This window comes from Hypomesus nipponensis, chromosome 13 (assembly GCF_054491055.1).
Source record: "Hypomesus nipponensis isolate SF chromosome 13, ASM5449105v1, whole genome shotgun sequence".
In the NCBI taxonomy this organism is placed as follows: Eukaryota; Metazoa; Chordata; class Actinopteri; order Osmeriformes; family Osmeridae; genus Hypomesus; species Hypomesus nipponensis.
The window spans coordinates 6,321,703-6,339,878 of record NC_140373.1 but is presented as its reverse complement, the minus strand read 5'-3'; the positions used below and the strand labels follow the sequence as shown (position 1 = coordinate 6,339,878).

The window sequence follows — 18,176 nt, the reverse complement described above, 5'->3', positions numbered from 1 at the left end:
GGATGGGGTTCCCCATTCAGCTCCTACCAGCGCTAGCGAGCTAACGAGCTAACGCGCGTCGGCCATTAGCTAAGCACCATTGTGTGACAGGCAGCAAGGGCAAGAGGTGACTGATGGGAGCGGTTGTCAAGAGCTGCCAGGGCACAGCAGGTGTAAACAGCAGATGTAACAGCAGCCATGGCCAACGGCACAACTATTCACCACGACTGACAGGGTCAACGCAACCCCTGACCCACAGCCAGGGGTGGCCTCTATCTCTCTCTCATCAGCTCTCTCATTCGCTACATCATTCTCCCTTCTCCATTTTTGGTATTGTCTCTATCTCTCCCTGTCTCTGTCTCTGTCTTTCTCTGTCACTCTGATACTGCATGCTACAATAAGGACAGTTAGGAGTGGATAAGGACAAATCTTAGAGTGGTGAATCAATCTTAATGCCAAATCTACAGCTCTAACAGTGTAAGATATCTTTTACCAAATCTTCACCTCACTTCTCTCATCTCTATTTCGTTACTCTTCCGCTTCCTGGAACCCCCAAAGGCATTACAAACAAAAGCATATCAGTAAAACTATCCTGTGTGGGAAAAGGTCATTGTTTTCCTCTCCACTATCTCCATCTCTCCATGTCCTCTCTCCCATGTTCGAAGCCCTTCAATCAGTCATAAAGGTCAGGCTTAAAGCATGTTGAGCTTCAAAGGAATCCACTACCAGTCTGCTCAGCTTTGATTCTACAAGGGGGGCTATCCTCCCACTCACTCTCCCTTTCTCTCCAAACTCCCTGTCCCTCCCTCTCTCCACCTTAGCTTAAGGTCTCTCTCTCTCCTTCCTGCTGCCTCCATGCCCTGTCTCGATCCACCCGGCCATTCTCTCTCCACGTCTTCACGTCTTCTTCACCCATACCCCCCCACACACACACACACAAACACCCCACCCCCCTAAACCTGTTTATAGCCCTCCTGGAGGTCTGGTCAGCTGGTAAACCGGCTTGGGGGGGGGAAAGTGCATTGTCAAACATTTATTATGAATCGCATGATCAGCCACAACACCACAGCTCAATTATTCCGCAGGGACATTAGCCTACACTTTTTAATTGCGTTTGACCCACTTGTAATCATTCATAGTGCAGAGACATAAGACTGGGGGGGGGGTGGAGGGTGGGATGGGGGGTTAGAAGGAGATGGAGAAGTGGAGGTCTTTATGTTAAATCTGAACACAAAACCAGATTGACATTTACATTTCTTTCTAATCCCAAGAGGACTAAGGTTGCCGTGGTCTCTATGGGCCTGTGTTTATTTGTAGCTATGCATGATGTGCTTTGGTGTGTGTTCTGTCTGCGGTATATGTGTGTGTGTGTGCCTCAGGCGGTGGGAACTTACTCAGCATGCAGGCAACGTCTCCCAGACAATCCCCAGCAGGGAGAGAGAACATAGTGGCCAGGACAGACCAGGGCTAGATGGCTACTGATAGCAACACTCAATAAACTTCAGTTTGACTCAGACCACCAGGACAGAGAGAGAGAGAGAGAGAGAGAGAGAGAGAGAGAGAGACAGAGAGAGAGAGAGAGAGAGAGAGAGAGAGAGAGAGAGAGAGAGAGACAGAGAGAGAGAGAGAGAGAGAGAGAGAGAGAGAGAGAGAGAGAGAGGGGGGGGGGGGGTGTTGACGGGCAGCTCAGGAAGAGGCTCCTCCTACCTGCCAGGCAGCCAGACAGTCCTGGGGGAGGAGCAGTTTTTATGCCGTTGATGTGGTTTGGTGACTATACGAGAATGGTAGGGGAGTACACATGACCTGTGATGTCCATTAAGGCTTTAGCTCAGTGGGCTAGGTTTGCCAGAGCCTGAGGTTCAAAGTTCTTTCAAACTAATGAGCTACAGTCAGGGTCTAGCGAGGACTAGCCCATGGTTTCCTTTGTCTCTGTATCCCCAGAGTAACTACTTAGCTCTCCTGTTTATTAACACGAGTGTCTGATGAGTCTCTGATGAATCTTTGGTGAGTCATGAGCACTGTTCTCCCACAGAAATATCAGCAGTGGGGTACTGATCCTTTCTTCCATGACTCAAAATAACTGCTGCTACAGCCTGAGGCCTCTGTAATGTGTGTGAATGTGTGTGTGTGTGACATTGATTTAGAAAGACCGCAGACAGCCATTGCAGTGCTCCACAGCCTCCCCATGTTTCTCTTCAGCAGGGTTCCCAGGGGAATTTGAACCGACAACCCTCTGTCAAACTCCCATCCCTCACGTTATGACTACATGAATAAGATTTCAAACGTGCTTTTCTGCCCAGAGGGAATTAACTCTGAAAGGAATTTGAGTAGCCCTCTTTCCAAACTGCCAGGGCCTGGTAAATATGCCCGCCACTGTTGAGGGATGATGATGATATAGGATGAGTCGTGGATATTCCAACCAGCAGTGAGAAAGAAAAAAAAGAACTCAGTGATAATGGCGAGCTCCTACTCATGTCGACTGTCATCTGGGAGCTGACACTTCCATACCGGGCCGTGGGCACGCAGTCACCAAGCTGATAGCCTGTGACCGGCGCTGGATGTTTTTCAGCCCACTCAACACACAAACACACACGCACACACACACACCTGAGGCATCTCGGCAGACGATAAGAGCCATTTAATGTTATTCCTAAGCACGGGGCCTCGGATTGATGTGTCAATATATTCACAGAGCATACACAAAGATTTTCCAATGGAATCACCAGTGGCACATGAATGTGAAAGTCATCCCTTAGATTGATGGCTACTGCTGTATGGACTGACTGTTGCTGCTTCAGCGAAGAGAGAGAAAGGAGGGAAGGGGGGGAACAGAGAAAATAAGCTATAGAGAAAGAGGCTTGGGATACAGTAGAATGACCAAAGCAATAAAGGGGAAGGGAAGTTCCCAACAGTGAGAGAGAGAGAGAGAGAGAGAGAGAGAGAGAGAGAGAGAGAGAGAGAGAGAGAGAGAGAGAGGGAGAGGGAGAGGGAGAGGGAGAGGGAGAGGGAGAGGGAGAGGGAGAGGGAGAGGGAGAGGGAGAGAGAGGGACAGGAGGGGGATAGAAGGAGGGAGACACTGCACTCTGACACCAGGGCTGGAGGAGAGTGTCTGCAGCAGGACAGGCCAAGCACCACACAGCAGCCTGGTCCACTCTGGCCTTAATGACTAAGTAAATCATTCCAGCACTGCAGCGCATCCAGCCAGCCACACACACACACACACACAGCCACGGCAACTCTATTAAGACAACAGAGATAGGCCGTGCTGGAGGGCTCAGATCTGTAGGCAACCCAAACCACTGTTATTAAAGCAGCACTTTTCCAGGTATCCAGACATAGCACCAGTGGGGGGAAAGGCAGGGAGGAGAGGGTAGTTAGGCATCTACACAACGCCCCCAAAGGACGAGATAACTACAAAATGCAGGCCTCCACGCCAACCAGACAGACACACACACAGGCAGACCCCCTGGAGCAGGAAAGAGGAGCTGACAGATGCGAGGATGAGAAGGAGACTGGGCCAGCCAGGACACAACATTTATGTAACTGGGAGGGAAGTCATTAAACATTGATACGAGGAAACTGTGGAGCTCCCACCATGCACTGCTGAGGTGGACACACACGCACAACACTGGAGCCTGCTGCTGGAGTGTGTGTGTGTCTGTGTGTATCTGTGTGTGTCTGTGTGTGTCTGTGTGTGTGTCTGTGTGTGTCTGTGTGTGTCTGTGTGTGTCTGGGTGTGTCTGGGGGGGGGGGGTACAGTAAGAGAGGGGTAAGGATTGGGGTTTAGAAACAAACTGTCGCTTGTTATGATTTCTGGACCACCACCTCCCTGGCTGTCTTCAGAGTCTGTTCAGCCATCAGCAGACGCGGGCTATCTGATATTGATCCCCCCTCCTGCATTAGAAGTCAAACTGCAACACGGCTTTATGGATGGAAAGAGACAATGAGAGGGAGGGGGCAGAGGAAGAGTGAGTGTGTCTGTGTGTGTGTGTGGGGGGGGGGGGGGGGACAGCAGTTTAGAGCATATTGCCCCCACTAGGCTGGATGCCAACATGTCTGACCAATATTGACAACAACATGATGTGTTATTTTCAAAACAACTGAGATGGCAACATATTGCAGTCATCATTACATCGGCTACTGGGGGCTGCAGATCCTAGCCTAGTATATAGTATGTAGGCTACAGTGCATATGGACGAATCTGAATAAATAATCGTGTACTATGCAACCAAACATCTACACTTACTGTGTAGACAGTGAGGAAAAAGAATTGCGATTTTAAGTACTGTCACCAACACCGTGTGGCTGAACATGCAGTGCAGAGCTGCAGAGCTTACAGCACAATAACAGAGAATAGACAAAATGATCGTTGGCTGTGATCAACAGTTGGAGGCAGATAGCCTATTGTTGAAGTGTTCAGATGCTACAGAATTTCACATTCACGATCCACTGCTAGCTCGCTGTCAAAACTGCGGGTCTCAAGGCATGTAGAGAGCCGCTGCTCCGCAGTGCGATCGGACTCCGCTCGCTCACCCGCACACCCTCCCCTCACCCCCCAAAAAACAATTGAGGCAAAGTATGGGGATGGACCCCGCAACAGCTCAAATCAGGTAGACGTTGCACAAAAAAATTAGAACAGTGGCTACTAAGGCTATAGCCACATCTTTTGTATTGCTTTACTATCATTAACATAATGTCAACCAAAATATCAGCTTTAACACTCCCCAACACCAACCGGCGCAGCTCCATCCTTCACATCGCCCACGGTAACCTCAGAAACAGCCGCAATCACTCAGTTCAAGTGAAACACATGACGTATCGTATTCACCATCTGTCAACATCATGATAACTAAATGACTAATAAATAAGACGGACGACATAAGCTGTCAATTGTAATGCGCTCGTCGCAGCTTGCGGTGAATCCCATCAACAGCTATAGACAGAACACATAGATGCTATGTATTGATTTAGTCGAAGGCCAACAAAACATTCAGCTGGTATGATTATATTATCTATGAGCACTTACAGTTCGTAAGAACTGGATTTCATCCTCGCCTTCTCCTCCTTCAGCCATGGTTGCCCGTGGATAAACGGAGTTGTGGAGAAGAGGAGGCGGCAGGTCGACTGATGAAGCGGTGTAGTGAATACGCACTGCCGCACGGTCATTGGACGGCTCGCACACTCGAAGGGAGGAGTTGTGCAGGTGTGTGTGTGCGCGCGTGCTGTTGATCACTTTGCTCCCTCTTCCGGTCAATTTGGAAAAAGGTTGAACGATGGGCAGGATCACAACAGGTAGATGCAGTAACAACCTGGGTGCAAATATGTGATTATTTCAATAAAGAAACGGCTGTATCACAAAAGTAAGACACACAAATGAGTGGAAAGATGTGCTGGGCGCTCATGAATTTTATTTTATTTTCATGGAACAAGATCAAACTCACTCATGACAATGAAATGGACAATCCAGTTGAAATGAGTACATATCTTCCTTTGCTGCGTTGGTCAGTACATTTTCTTTAAGACATATTGTGAAACATGAATTTGAAGTTTTCATAATGCTAATAGTACTCATTTACTCATAAAACAATTTGGCTAAACACAACCATGAATCAAAAGGTTCCACAAACCATGCAAGTTTAATGCAACCTCAAAATATGTTATTTAACAACCAATCTGGCTGTCAATAGGCAATTTCTGATTCATCCTCAAAGTAAAACTGGTCAAGACATGTATATGCAATACTCTCGGCAGGAAGATCAAATAAAACACTGATTAAAATAGATTATTATCTATGCATTTGGCTGTTATAAACAAAATCATTTTAGAAAATAAGAAACATCTATCACCTTAAATAAAGCATGGGAGTTTAAAATCACTGTGACTGATTAAAACATGAACCAAAAAAAGAGTGTCATTTCCAGTCAACAGAAACATTTGATTGGGCTCTCTTAGTCCACCAAACTGGTGGGGCTTTGCAGCCCAATTTGAGACCATCAGGTGAGCTAATGGAGCAAAACCTAAAGTCCAGGTTCAAGTTAAGACAATGGGTGTAAAGAAGGCTTCAGTGTGACAGAGGACCACATGGACCTACAGTGTGTTAAGGTCCAGCGGAGCGTTAGTCATGTCAGGCTTTGGCACATTACTGGCAGCAGGGGGCAGGACTGACCACGCCTCACTGTGTCCAAGCAGAACTTTGGCAAGAGCAGTAGAGGCAGAGCCAATGGAACTGTGTCTGGCATGTTGGGTCTAGGGTGTAGGGTTTAGGATGTAGGGTCTATGGTGTAGGGTCTATGGTGTAGGGTCTATGGTGTAGGGTCTATGGTGTAGGGTCTATGGTGTAGGGTCTATGGTGTAGGGTCTATGGTGTAGGGTCTATGGTGTAGGGTCTAGTAAATTGTGCTGGTATTAGGAGTGGGCCATTTCAGTTTTATAATCCAATTTTAAGCCCTGCAAAGCTTTCTATGTCAATTATGAATCATAAAGTGTAGGCCAACAGCAATTAAAGGAAAAACTCAATGGGTCAGATTCAAAGTGAAGGCCTCCACAGGAACTATATCAGTATGAAATGTGTAGCGGGCATGATATAAAACACCTTCAGTAACTGTGCCACTTGTTACACAAGAAGATTCCAGTGGTAACATTCCACTGGATGATAATGAGAAGCATTGCAGTTAAAAGCCCTGCAAATATGAAATGATCTTGATAGACAATAAAAGAAACACTGGCCACAGCTACTGACGAGGAAAACAATGTCCCTGACTGGTCTGTGCTCAAATCATCCTGAAATACTGGTCATGTATCTCCACTGAGATTCCCACTCAGCAATATGGCTCGGATGAAGTGTTTCAACTCAACTGACCTGCTGGACTATTTCTATCACGAGGTGCTGCATTGGGAACAGCAGTCTTGTCCACTTCAGCAGGCCTGGGGTACAGGCTAGACTTTTTTCTATATTGTAATACACAAGAGACTGAAACAGGGAAAACGTTGGGCAAAAGCCCAAAGATGTAGCTGGAGTCAGGCCCTGGGAGTAGGTTGACAGACAGTGTGTAGTGAAATGGGTTGGATCCAGCATCACACCTCTTCATCCTTGGGCTTAAGGTGTAGGCTGTGTGTGCGTAGTGTGTAGGTGGTAGTTTGCAGGGTACAAGGCGTAGGGTCTAGGGTACAGGGATCTAGAGTCTAGGGTCTAGAGTCAAGGGTCATCAGTCTGTGTTGTAGCCCAAGATGGGCCCCAGCCACCTCTCCACCTCCGACACCGCCATCTCCTTCCTCTCAGCATAGTCCTGCACCTGGACACAGACAACAGAATGTCAACACAATCTCATTCTCATTCCCCGTCTCTGAGAGTGCTGAGACCGCCACTTCTGATACAGTGCATGTCTCGATATCACACGTGTAAACTTGGTGTCATGCGGTACCTGCTCCTTGGTGATCTTTCCCACAGCGAAGTAGGAGGCCTTGGGGCTGGAGAAGTAGAGGCCAGAGACAGAGGCTGCCGGGGTCATGGCCAGAGACTCAGTCAAGCAAATGCCTTGGGAGAGGAACACCACCCAAACAACAGTCATGAAAGCCCGGGTTTATTTACAGGGAATGAAAGGTTTCATGTTCTTTCACATGATTCTACTGTAGTTTTTTGGGAGATTCCCCTCTTATTCCCTGTGGGATACAAAGCTGCACTGTCCAAAAACTCAGATTGTGTCTCAGTTGTGTATCCTGCGTCGTGCGGTCATACCGGTCTTCTCCTCCACAGCAGCCAGCCTCCACATGGTGGTCTTCTCCGTGTGGTCAGGCTGGCTGGGGTAGCCCGCCGCCGGCCTGATGCCCTCGTAGTGAACCCTGTGGAGCTCCTCGGCGTGGAGCTCCTCCTCACAGCTGTAGCCCCACAGGTCCTTACGAACCCGGGCATGAAGCTCCTCAGCAAACGCCTGGAGAAAGTGAGGGCGGAGGGTCATGGTTGAATGGTATGTACTTCTATAGAATCTCCAAAAGTGACATTGTTAGAGAGTTTAGCGAGAGAGAGAGAGAGAGAGCGAGCGAGCGAGCGAGCGAGCGAGCGAGCGAGCGAGAGAGAGAGAGAGAGAGAGAGAGAGAGAGAGAGAGAGAGAGAGAGAGAGAGAGAGAGAGAGAGAGAGAGAGAGAGAGAGAGAGAGAGAGAGAGAGAGAGAGAGAGAGAGAGAGAGAGAGAGAGAGAGAGAGAGAGAGAGAAATAGTGACAAATCATGGGTACCTCAGCCAGTCGGTCAGCCAGGGCCTTCACCATGATGCTGTTGTAGTCATCACCCTGACCCTCAAACTGTCGACTCAGCTCCTCCGCCCCGAACACGCCCACGGCGAACATGCCAACGTAGTCAGGCACCCCACTGTCCCGGGGAGCCACAAAGTCAGACAGGCACAGGTAGGGGTCCGAACTGGAAGAGTCCTTCTCCGCCTGCATGGATACACACACACACACACTTTAAATATGACTACGTCATCAGGGCAGATGGTAGGAACTGGGAAATCTGTCCCCCCTCCCTCACCTGCTGTCTTAGGCCATGGAACTTGGCCACCGGTTGGCTGCAGAGAGCGGTGGCATCACTAGCATACACGTGGATGTCGTCACCGACACTTTGGGCAGGCCAGAAGCCCACCAGGCCCTGCCCCTGAAGACCCCGGCTGTCAATCAACCTATTAAGCAGCCTCTGAGCATCGTCAAACACTCGTCTGGCCTCCACACCTGTCAATCAAAGCAAGCCGCTCATGAATATTCAGGAAGCAGAGGGTGCCTGGGCTGGTATGGAGCTCTGAGGCGTCTCAAAGGGAGGCCAGCTAGCGCTTCGTCTGCCCTCACCCACGGTCTTGTCTTTGAAGATCTTGGGGTAACCTCTGTTAGGGTACTTCCCCCGCAGCTGCCAGATGTCGAAGAAGGGCTTCCAGTCAATGTAGTCCACCAGGCGGCGCAGGTCGTACGACTCAAACACCTTTGTTCCAAGGAACTGAGGACACACTACAAGTCAGGAGAGATGAGATCAAGAGAGGTCAGGGGAGCAACACCAGATGACAGTTCAGCTAAGAGGCCAATAACAAGAGTCTTGCCTGGTCTCGGCTGGGAGTGCCAGTCAGTGCGTAGGCCCTTCTCCCTAGCCAGGCTTAGAGACAGGTAGCGCCTCTCCTGAGGAGAGCGACATGGAGGGAGGGGCATAGCGAGAGAATAAGAGAATAAAAGTGACAGTAAACAGCGAAACGGTACATCCTTCCATCCATCCATCCATCCCCACCTTGAGGGAGTCGTAGTGGTCCTGTCTGACCTCCTCGTACTCCTCCGTCACCTCCTCAAAGTACTCCTCCCTCACGTTCTGGTCCAGGAGCTGAGAGCACTGCAGGAGGAAGAGAAAGAGAAGGCTCGTATCGAGAAAGACACCTAGAGAGAGGCAGAGCTTGAGAGGGGAGAGAGGGAGAGAGCGCCTTTGTGTTCTTCAGGTGAGGTGTTGAGGGCGTGAAGCCCAGAGTGGGCCATGGACAGGAAGGGCAATGCCGTTTCAGTCCAGTGGGAGTCATCAGGTGTAACAGTACCACACATACACACATGCAAACACTTTCTGTTGTATCAAGCATACTTGCCCTGTGCTCCTGTAGCTAGTGTTTATCTATCGGGATGGAGCTACATACCACCACCACACTCCGAGAAGCATCCAGAACATGCACCACAGGGGAACTGTAGCGAGGTGCAATCTTAACAGCTGTATGGGTCCTGTCACACACACACGCACACACACACAAAAAGAGTTAGCTGACAAATGTCTGAACATATGATGTCAAATGTGTGTGTGTGTCAATTACTTGGAAGTGGTGGCCCCCCCTATGAGCAGAGGGGTCCTCATGCCTAGCCGTTCCATCTCCTTGGCGACATAGATCATCTCATCCAGGGAGGGGGTGATCAGTCCCGACAGGCCGATGATATCTGGACCAAGAGCGCACACACAGGTCCTGACGTTACTCCCTTACTCCACATCATTCGAGTTCCCTAACAAACTGATCTGCTCTGACCGACCAGAACATTGTCATTCTGCTTCACACACACACACACACAAGCAGACACACAGAGTTCAGGACCTACTGGGCGAGACCCACCTGCCTTCTTGTCGATGGCCTCTCTCAGTATACGGTCACAGGGGATCATGACCCCCAGATCAATGACTCTAACCCAGGAGGGGGAGAAGGCAGGGTTAATACACCATGATACACACACACCTAATTATACTGGTAACGCTAGTCCACTCCCCCCTCTCACACACACACACACACTCTCTCTTACAGTAAGCCCAGCTCACACCAGTTATTGCAGAGGCAGCAGATTGAGTCCCATTACACACATAAAGCATAAGGGCGGGAGGGGACCCCCTAGGGCAGCGCTGGTTGTTTCGCTAAAGGAATACCACACCATTACTCCTGACAGCAAGAGCAAAACTGCTCTCTCCCTACTTCCCCCTTCTTAGTCCATTGGAACTAGAACTCCATGTCGCTCTTCCTTTTCATCCCTCTCTCCTTTTCATTTTCTCCCTCTCCACCTCTACCTCGGTGACAGCCAGCCTTCCCCTCTGATGGATGCGGCTATTTACTGAGCCATCAGATTGGAGCCCGTCCTCGGCATCGCATCGCGAATCCCGTATCAAAGCCGAACAAACCTCCCTCTGTGGCAGCCATTAGCCCTGCTCACTGATGGGAAGAAAGGCCTGTATACAAGCTCGCCATCCACTCCGGTTCGTCATGGAAACATATTCCCTGCATCACAACATCAGACAGCTCCGCTTAGATGGATGCTGCTGCATGCACCACTAATCCCACCCCCCCCGCCGATCTCCCCTCCCTATGGGTGGATAGTGCAGCCCACTATCAACAGTAGCGTGTTTCCTTACAGATGGAGGACTGCTATTGCGTGGCTTGACTGTCACATAATAGTGCTGCTGTGAAACAGTGCCCCCCCCCCCCCCCCACACCTGAAGTTGTTGCACCCCAGCACCACGCCTACGATGTTCTTGCCGATATCGTGGACGTCTCCCTTCACGGTAGCCAGCACGATGGTGCCCTGGTAGGGGTCCTGGAGGGAGAAGGGGACAGCGTGTGAGATCACAGGACCAGGCTGCAGGGACCTCGTGCTCCTCAGTTGGGGTGTGTGGTGTGGGGTGTGTGGGGTGGGGTGTGTGGCTGACCATCTCCTCTGTGGATCCCGATGCTGCCATCATGGCTTCTCTCTCCTTCTCCATGAAGGGGATCAGGTAGCCCACAGCCTTTTTCATCACACGGGCCGACTTGATCACCTACAAACACACACACACACACACACATTCACAGGCCTCATTAGTTTGACGTGATCTTGATAATGTCCCAAACTACCCATTCATCATGTGTTTCCTAAAATAAACCGAATCATTGGCCCTGTTTGTCTTTCCCACGTCGTTGCAGACACACAGTCTACCTGTGGCAGGAACATCTTTCCGGCTCCAAACAGGTCTCCCACGACCTTCATGCCGTTCATGAGTGGCCCCTCGATCACGTGGAGCGGACGGGGGTACAGGTCTGTCTGGGCCTTCGCCTCCTCTGTGTCCTCCACCACATACTTATCTATGCCCTGTTGCACACACACACACACACAAACACACACACACACACACGATGAAGGATGCACAAGGCTGAGCTTGTGTTTGGGACAGACAGGGACCTGTAGAATGTTCCAGCCAGCGTACTTTGATGAGGGCGTATTCCAGCCTCTGCTCCACCGTTCCCTCTCTCCACTCATCCGTCTGGATGACCTTCTTCCCTCCTTTGGCATTGTTCTGAAAACAGGAGGATGTTCACATCTCAGTCAGTATAGTCAGACAACTGGTGTATTGTCCGCATATTATACATAGCAGTAAGTGTGTGTGTGTGCAGTTCAAACGGACCTGAGCGTACAGCAGCAGCTTCTCCGTGGCTTCAGGGTCTCTGTTCCAGATGAGGTTCTCACACAGCAACAGCAGCTCCTTGTCGATGTCATCATACACCGGCAGGCTGCCAGCGTTCACTATGCCCATGTCCATCCCATCCTGAGGGACCGCAGGGGACGGGATGGGGCGCGCGCGTGTGGCCACACTTGTTCGTTTCAAGGAATGTGTGTGAGTTTTGAGTGCGTGTGTGTGTCGTGTGTGGAGTACCTTGATGGCGTGGTAGAGGAAGGCTCCATGCATGGCTTCTCTGATGACCTCCATGCCCCGGAAAGAGAAGGACAGGTTGGACAGTCCTCCGCTGACCCGGGCGCCTGGCAACGTTTCCTACACACACACGCGCACACACACAGTTTGACAAGCGCCAACGATACCGTTTTTCCAAACAATGATGCGGTTGAGTTTCCAGTGTCTCTTTAGCAGTACGTCGAGTTGCGTCAGCACCTTGATCAGCCGTGTTGCTTTGATGAAGTTGATGGCGTACATGCTGTGTTCCTCCATGCCCGTCCCGATGGTCAGGATGTTGGGGTCGAAGATGATGTCGTTGGAGTTGAAACCCACCCGGCTGGTCAGGAGGTGATAAGCTCTGGAGCAGATCTCCACCTTGCGATCCGTCTCTGTAGCCTGAGAGGAGACAGACTTGTGAGTCCCTCTGACTGTGAGGAGTTAGGTAGTAGGGGGGGTGTTAGGACCCAGGGGTCGCTGACCACCTCACCTGTCCCTCCTCGTCGAAGGCCATGACCACCACGGCAGCCCCGTAGCGCCTCACGGTGGTGGCCCTCTGCAGGAACTCCTCCTCTCCCTCCTTCAGGCTGATGCTGTTGACGATGCACTTCCCCTGGAAACACTTCAGCCCCGCCTCGATCACCGCAAAGTTGGACGAGTCGATGCACAGGGGCACCTGGGTAAGGGGGGAGGTAGGGTCGCATGGGGTAAGGATTACTGGGTGTGTGAAGGTAGATGGCAAGGTCTAAGTTCTATCGGTCCGGTTCTCACCCTGGCGATGTCGGGTTCTGACGAGATGAGGTTGCAGAAGCGGGCCATGGCCGCAGGTCCCTCCAGCATGCCCTCGTCCATGTTGATGTCCAGGACCTGGGCCCCCATCTCCACCTGGGTCTTGGCTATGCTGAGAGCTTCCTGAAAGGCCACACATTAGAGCATCCTCACACATCAGGATGGGCAGACAGAACACACTGTTGTACTGCTCATCTCTTCTTCAGTCAGGATTCACATTTAGTTATACTTTAGAAGAGAATTGTGATGATTTTGTCTGAAAAAAAAAACATCTTGTAGAGGTCAAGTTGTATTTGAGCGTCAAGTGAAATCTGAACAGAAAGGCGATTCGATGTGGATGCCGAGCTTATCGAACCTCGTAGGCTCCTGCCATAATCAGCTTGGCAAACTTCCTCGACCCTGCCACGTTGCAGCGCTCTCCGATGTTGACAAAGTTGGTGTAGGGTCCTACCCTGAAGGGCTCCAGGCCTGCAGCACACAGAAGAGAGACACGATATACATTTAATAAGCTTGTCAGTATTCAACATGTCACTGCTCCACCCTAGCTGTAGGCATCGTAACCTGAGAGTAGCATGTAGTCCTGGAACACGTCAGTAGGGGGCACTCTGGGGTGGCAGTGTTTTACTCCCTCAGCAATGGCCCTGAACAGAGAGGAGGAGAAGGGAATAGAAGAAAGATAGAGAGAATGAGAGGGAGTTAAAAGGAAGTAACAAGATAGGGTAAGAGACTAAACAGAAAAAGACCGTGATAAGGTCGGGTCTATAGTCTTAGTGAACTGTTTCCATAGTTACCTTATGTGTGCTGGTGTGGTTCCACAACAACCTCCAACCAAGTTCACCAGACCGTCCATTGCAAAGTCCTACAGTGACAGAGAATAGCCTGTGATCAAGAAAAGTACTGTCAAGAGGGTTACAAGTGGACTGCAATATTTGTACTTGAAAGCTACCTTCATATGTGAGGCTGTCAACTCTGGAGTCTCATCATATCCACCAAATGTGTTGGGTAGACCTGGAATAAAGACAGACAGGTCAAAGAAAACAGTCAGAAAGTCAGTTGGTTAAACAAGTATCTAACTGGAGAGGTCAGGTAGATAGTTATGTTTGTAGAGAGCAGTGTGTTGAGGCAGATGTTACTAAGCCTTGTGCCAGGGAGAAGGTTCACCTGCGTTGGGGTAGCACAGGACCAGGGCAGTGGTGCTCTTCCCTATGGCCTCAATGAACGGCCTCATCTCTGTAGCACCCAGGGCACAGTTCAACCCAATACTAGAACACACACAAAGTTCACCATGCTTTAAACTCATTCAGGCTCACCAAGCTGGGATTTGGATTTAACAAGCAACAGTCTAGACTGGGGGACTTTTCTATAAATTATCCTTCAATCCATGAAATTGAACTTTTCTGAGATTCAATTGTGTTGATAGGTCTCTGGGACATGATTTGTGGAAGGGCCATTCCAGACTACATCCCATAATCATGTCTTCATGTGGCCCACTGACTCACCACAGGGGCTTGGCATGAGACACACTGATCACAAAGGCCTCTCCTGTCTGTCCGGACAGAGTGCGGCCACTCCTGTCCACGATAGTTCCTGAGATCTGACAACAGGACCAGAGGAGAGAGGGACACCGGTAAACAGCCTCTCTCTCTCTTTCTCTCTCTCTGTATGGCTGTGGCAATGTTACATTTTATGCTGAGATATAAAATATACAGCTCCAAAGTATACAGGCCTACTGTATACCGTTTATCTAAAAGATGGAAACTTCACACTTACAAATATAGGTCTTTGCTCATACGTTTTCTCGAACAGTTGGTCAATGGCAAAGAGAGCTGCCTGTAAGGATAGATGACAAAAATGTAAATACTACAGATAGATAGTCTGTCTATGATTGACAGCTGATAAGCAGTCATGTGAGGGCTACCTTGGCATTGGCAGTGTCAAAGATGGTCTCCACCAGTAGGATGTCAGCTCCTCCATCCAATAGGCCTCTGACCTGCTCTGTATAGGCCACCACAAGCTCATCAAAAGCTGTGGGGGAACAGGACAGACACACACACACACACACAAATATGATTATGACACAGAAAGTATAGTATTATGTAGATTCCTAAATTAACCCTTGTGCTGCCTTCGGGTCACAATGACCCCAAGGTTCACAACGACCCATCGTTCTGCTGCCACAACTTTACCCAATACAAAAACAAATAAAAGCATGTTCTTTTAACCTTCGCACTGTGGGGGGTGTGAGACAGCCCGACGGTTAAAAGAAAATGCTTCACTTTATTTGTGTATGAGGTAAAGTTGTCGCAACACGTGGGGGGGGGGGGGGGGGGGTCACAATGAGGATAACGAGGATAACACAAGGGTTAAGTCTTGAATATAAGTAATTAATAGTATTTTTGATTTGATTTTCAACAGGTCAAAAGTGAAAACATGGCTGCCAGGGTAGGTGAAGGTCTAGATTTCTTACTGACGTTCCTGAAGTCTGGTCTCTCGACCGACGGCGACACAGAGAGGGTTTTATTGGTGGGACCCACTGCACCTGCCACATATCTTTTACAACCTCCAGATTAACAGCAAAGAACAAAGTTAAAACACACGCACGCAACATGCCCTACAATATTTGTGACAACCCTCTATTACACAATCCACTATTGTGAATACCCGTCTGTTTGGTGACGTCATTGGCCGCCCTCCTTGCAATCTCAGCGGATGTCTTGTTGAGACGGTATGCCTGTGAACAAGATGTGAACCACAATCACATCAACTACCTTTGAGAGCTGTGATTAGGATAACTTTATAGTTTTATAAATCAATAGGTTAGAGTTAAAGAAGTCAGCTTGGCATAATTAGCATTATGATAAATGGAGTGAACTTTATTTGTCATTGTAGGACAAAGCCAACCACTCCAACAGTACAGTCCGTGTCTAGGGGTCATAGGTCAAGCTGAGGGGGTGAGAACAGAACTTACTATATGTTCCAGACCATAGTCTGCCTGGGCAATGCTGGTGCTGCTGAATGTGTTAGTCTCGATTATGTCTGCTCCAGCAAACAGGTAGTCCTGAACAAACACACACACACACACACACACACACACAAGAATGTGACTGGTTAATCATACTGGGCTCAACACACAATAGGGTCATCTCTGCCTGTCTTTTGCACGGTCAGTGCCTCCTGTTGTGGGCTCATGATTACAGATTGACTATGTATTTGTCTCCTTGTTTGTGTTCTTTATTCCACACCAAGTCTGACCAGGGCCCATTACAGGACAATCAAAGGATGGCTGCATATTGTATTTGATAGATTTACTGGGTAAACACACTTAGTGAAAGTAACTTTTCCTGTGTAATGGATGTTGGGCTGTAACCAGCATATCAAATGCTGCTGTCGGTTATTTCTCCTTGCTTCCTACCTTGTGTATCTGGTAGATGACATCAGACTGGGTGATGCTTAGGAGGTCATTGTTGCCCTTAAGACTGAGGGTGTGGTCTTTAAACTCCTCCCCCCGGAAGTGCTCTTCCTCCAGGTTCTTCTGTTGGATCATGGTTCCCATGCCGCCATCTAGGACCATGATCCTTTGCTGCAGCAACGCCCGCAACTCGTCCTCCAGCGGACACTTGCTGCTGGCCCCTGAGGAAATTCCCCAGGCAATCGATTGATTCATCAGTATAACAATTATTCAATATATCCCATCAATCGATGATGGTCTGTTGTCCTGTGTTGGGTTGACTTTAATGCCATTTCAAACACTGAACTCCACAGAATATTTAAAGTTGCTGTGAAATGAAAAAGTGGAAGTCACTGAATAAGTCTGATTCAAATCTCTATGAATGGATGAATGGATGAATGAATACATGAATTAAAAGATCCAGATCACTAGCTGATAAGTGGTCTAGAATCTAGATAAACTCAACAGATTATTTTGTTCTAACTGGCAACAACCTGTTCTGAGATTGGGTGGCTCATAGGTGCAGTAGGAATTATGATGCTCTCAACATCAATGGCCTCTCCCTCACTCCCCTTCCCCTCTGGTGAAGGTCACTGATGATCTACTTCTTAGTCCTGGCAAATGATTGATTTAAAACAACTCTGACTATCTAGCTAATCTGGCTACTGTATGCATGTTTGGAATAGAGGCTTCTGTGAGTAGCCTACTTTTATATTTATTTATTAGACTACAGTACAGTGCAAGGTAATGCATGTAACTTTGCCATGAAAATTACCAATTAGTTATTCAACTGCAATTTATCAGCTCAGCCACAGCACGTAGTCTAACGTTGCATCCTCTATTTTATTATTATTATTTAATTATACGTAGCAAGTTAGCTTAAATCATAGTCAAGTAGCACTAACAAAAGTAAAAACATAATTTAGAATAGAAAATGCTTGTTCTAGCTAGGCAGTAGGCGTTCCAGACAGTAGTCTAGCTCCTGCCTGGAACTACATTGTGGCTAGCTAAGTAGCTAAACAGCTGTCTAACTACACGAAGTGAAATTCACGTGGTTGTCAACTGGCTAGCTATATCTACCCACATACACACTAGCCGTATCAAACACAGTAAGCTGCCAGATTGACTATAACTTTCTAGATGGAGTTCCATAGGAAGCCTTGCAATCTAGCTATTCCACTACAGCGCAGATTAGCTAGTACTAGCTAAATTTGCTGACATATATTAGCTGGCTAAATCAGGTTTATATGCCATACTAATATAGCTTATATGGCTGGCTAGCTAGCTATATACGAGGACGTACAGGGACGTAGACAGAAAGTAGACTTGTAGTCCTAGTAAATCAATCTGCATGCCAGCTTTGTTTACCTGATTTTGTTGACATGTCATGAATGGTCGGACCCATGGCTGCGATAATTCTTTTTTGGACAATCCTCAACCTAATCTCACAGCCACAAGCGGCGAGCAACCTTGTCCAACACAAGGCAAAGATCCTGACACCTCTTTCTAGTCCATGTCCATCTATGGGACACGCTAAAACTTCTTAGTACTAGCCCATACAACTTCTACGACTGCGCATGCTTCCGGTTCATTGAGCAACCAACTATAGGTTCATTAAGTCCAAACGCCAACTATATACAATGTTTCCACGAAATGTGAGGTCCAATACTATCTACCAGATATGGTTGCCTTTCTCTTGTCAAAATGTCAAGAACTTATCTTATAAATACAGATAACATAATCACTGATGCTGAACAAATAAAGACAAGGTG

General features: G+C 48.6%; 2 protein-coding genes across 2 annotated transcripts in view; both read right to left on the bottom strand.

The window, feature by feature from the left end:
• Positions 1–5,053, bottom strand: part of ryr2a (ryanodine receptor 2a (cardiac)) — a 91,156-nt gene extending 86,103 nt beyond the window's left edge. Inside the window, 1 exon segment of the mRNA XM_084670451.1 lies at positions 5,006–5,053. Within this exon segment, the coding sequence (XP_084526577.1) occupies positions 5,006–5,053 (48 nt within the window).
• Positions 5,054–5,353: 300 nt separating this feature from the next.
• Positions 5,354–17,982, bottom strand: mtr (5-methyltetrahydrofolate-homocysteine methyltransferase). The gene is made up of 33 exons (XM_084670665.1): positions 17,773–17,982; positions 16,369–16,586; positions 15,925–16,014; positions 15,618–15,687; positions 15,424–15,516; positions 14,875–14,981; positions 14,727–14,786; positions 14,456–14,550; positions 14,118–14,218; positions 13,903–13,964; positions 13,748–13,815; positions 13,518–13,597; positions 13,312–13,424; positions 12,939–13,079; positions 12,658–12,843; positions 12,387–12,566; positions 12,153–12,269; positions 11,904–12,044; positions 11,706–11,795; positions 11,438–11,590; positions 11,172–11,279; positions 10,959–11,059; positions 10,093–10,160; positions 9,802–9,922; positions 9,631–9,712; positions 9,240–9,338; positions 9,058–9,133; positions 8,813–8,968; positions 8,502–8,698; positions 8,210–8,410; positions 7,715–7,907; positions 7,401–7,513; positions 5,354–7,271 (listed from the first exon to the last, which is right to left on the bottom strand). The coding sequence occupies exons 1-33, from the start codon at positions 17,807–17,809 to the stop codon at positions 7,185–7,187; spliced, it is 3,804 nt and encodes a 1,267-aa protein (XP_084526791.1). The 5' UTR covers positions 17,810–17,982; the 3' UTR covers positions 5,354–7,184.
• Positions 17,983–18,176: the final 194 nt, after the last annotated feature.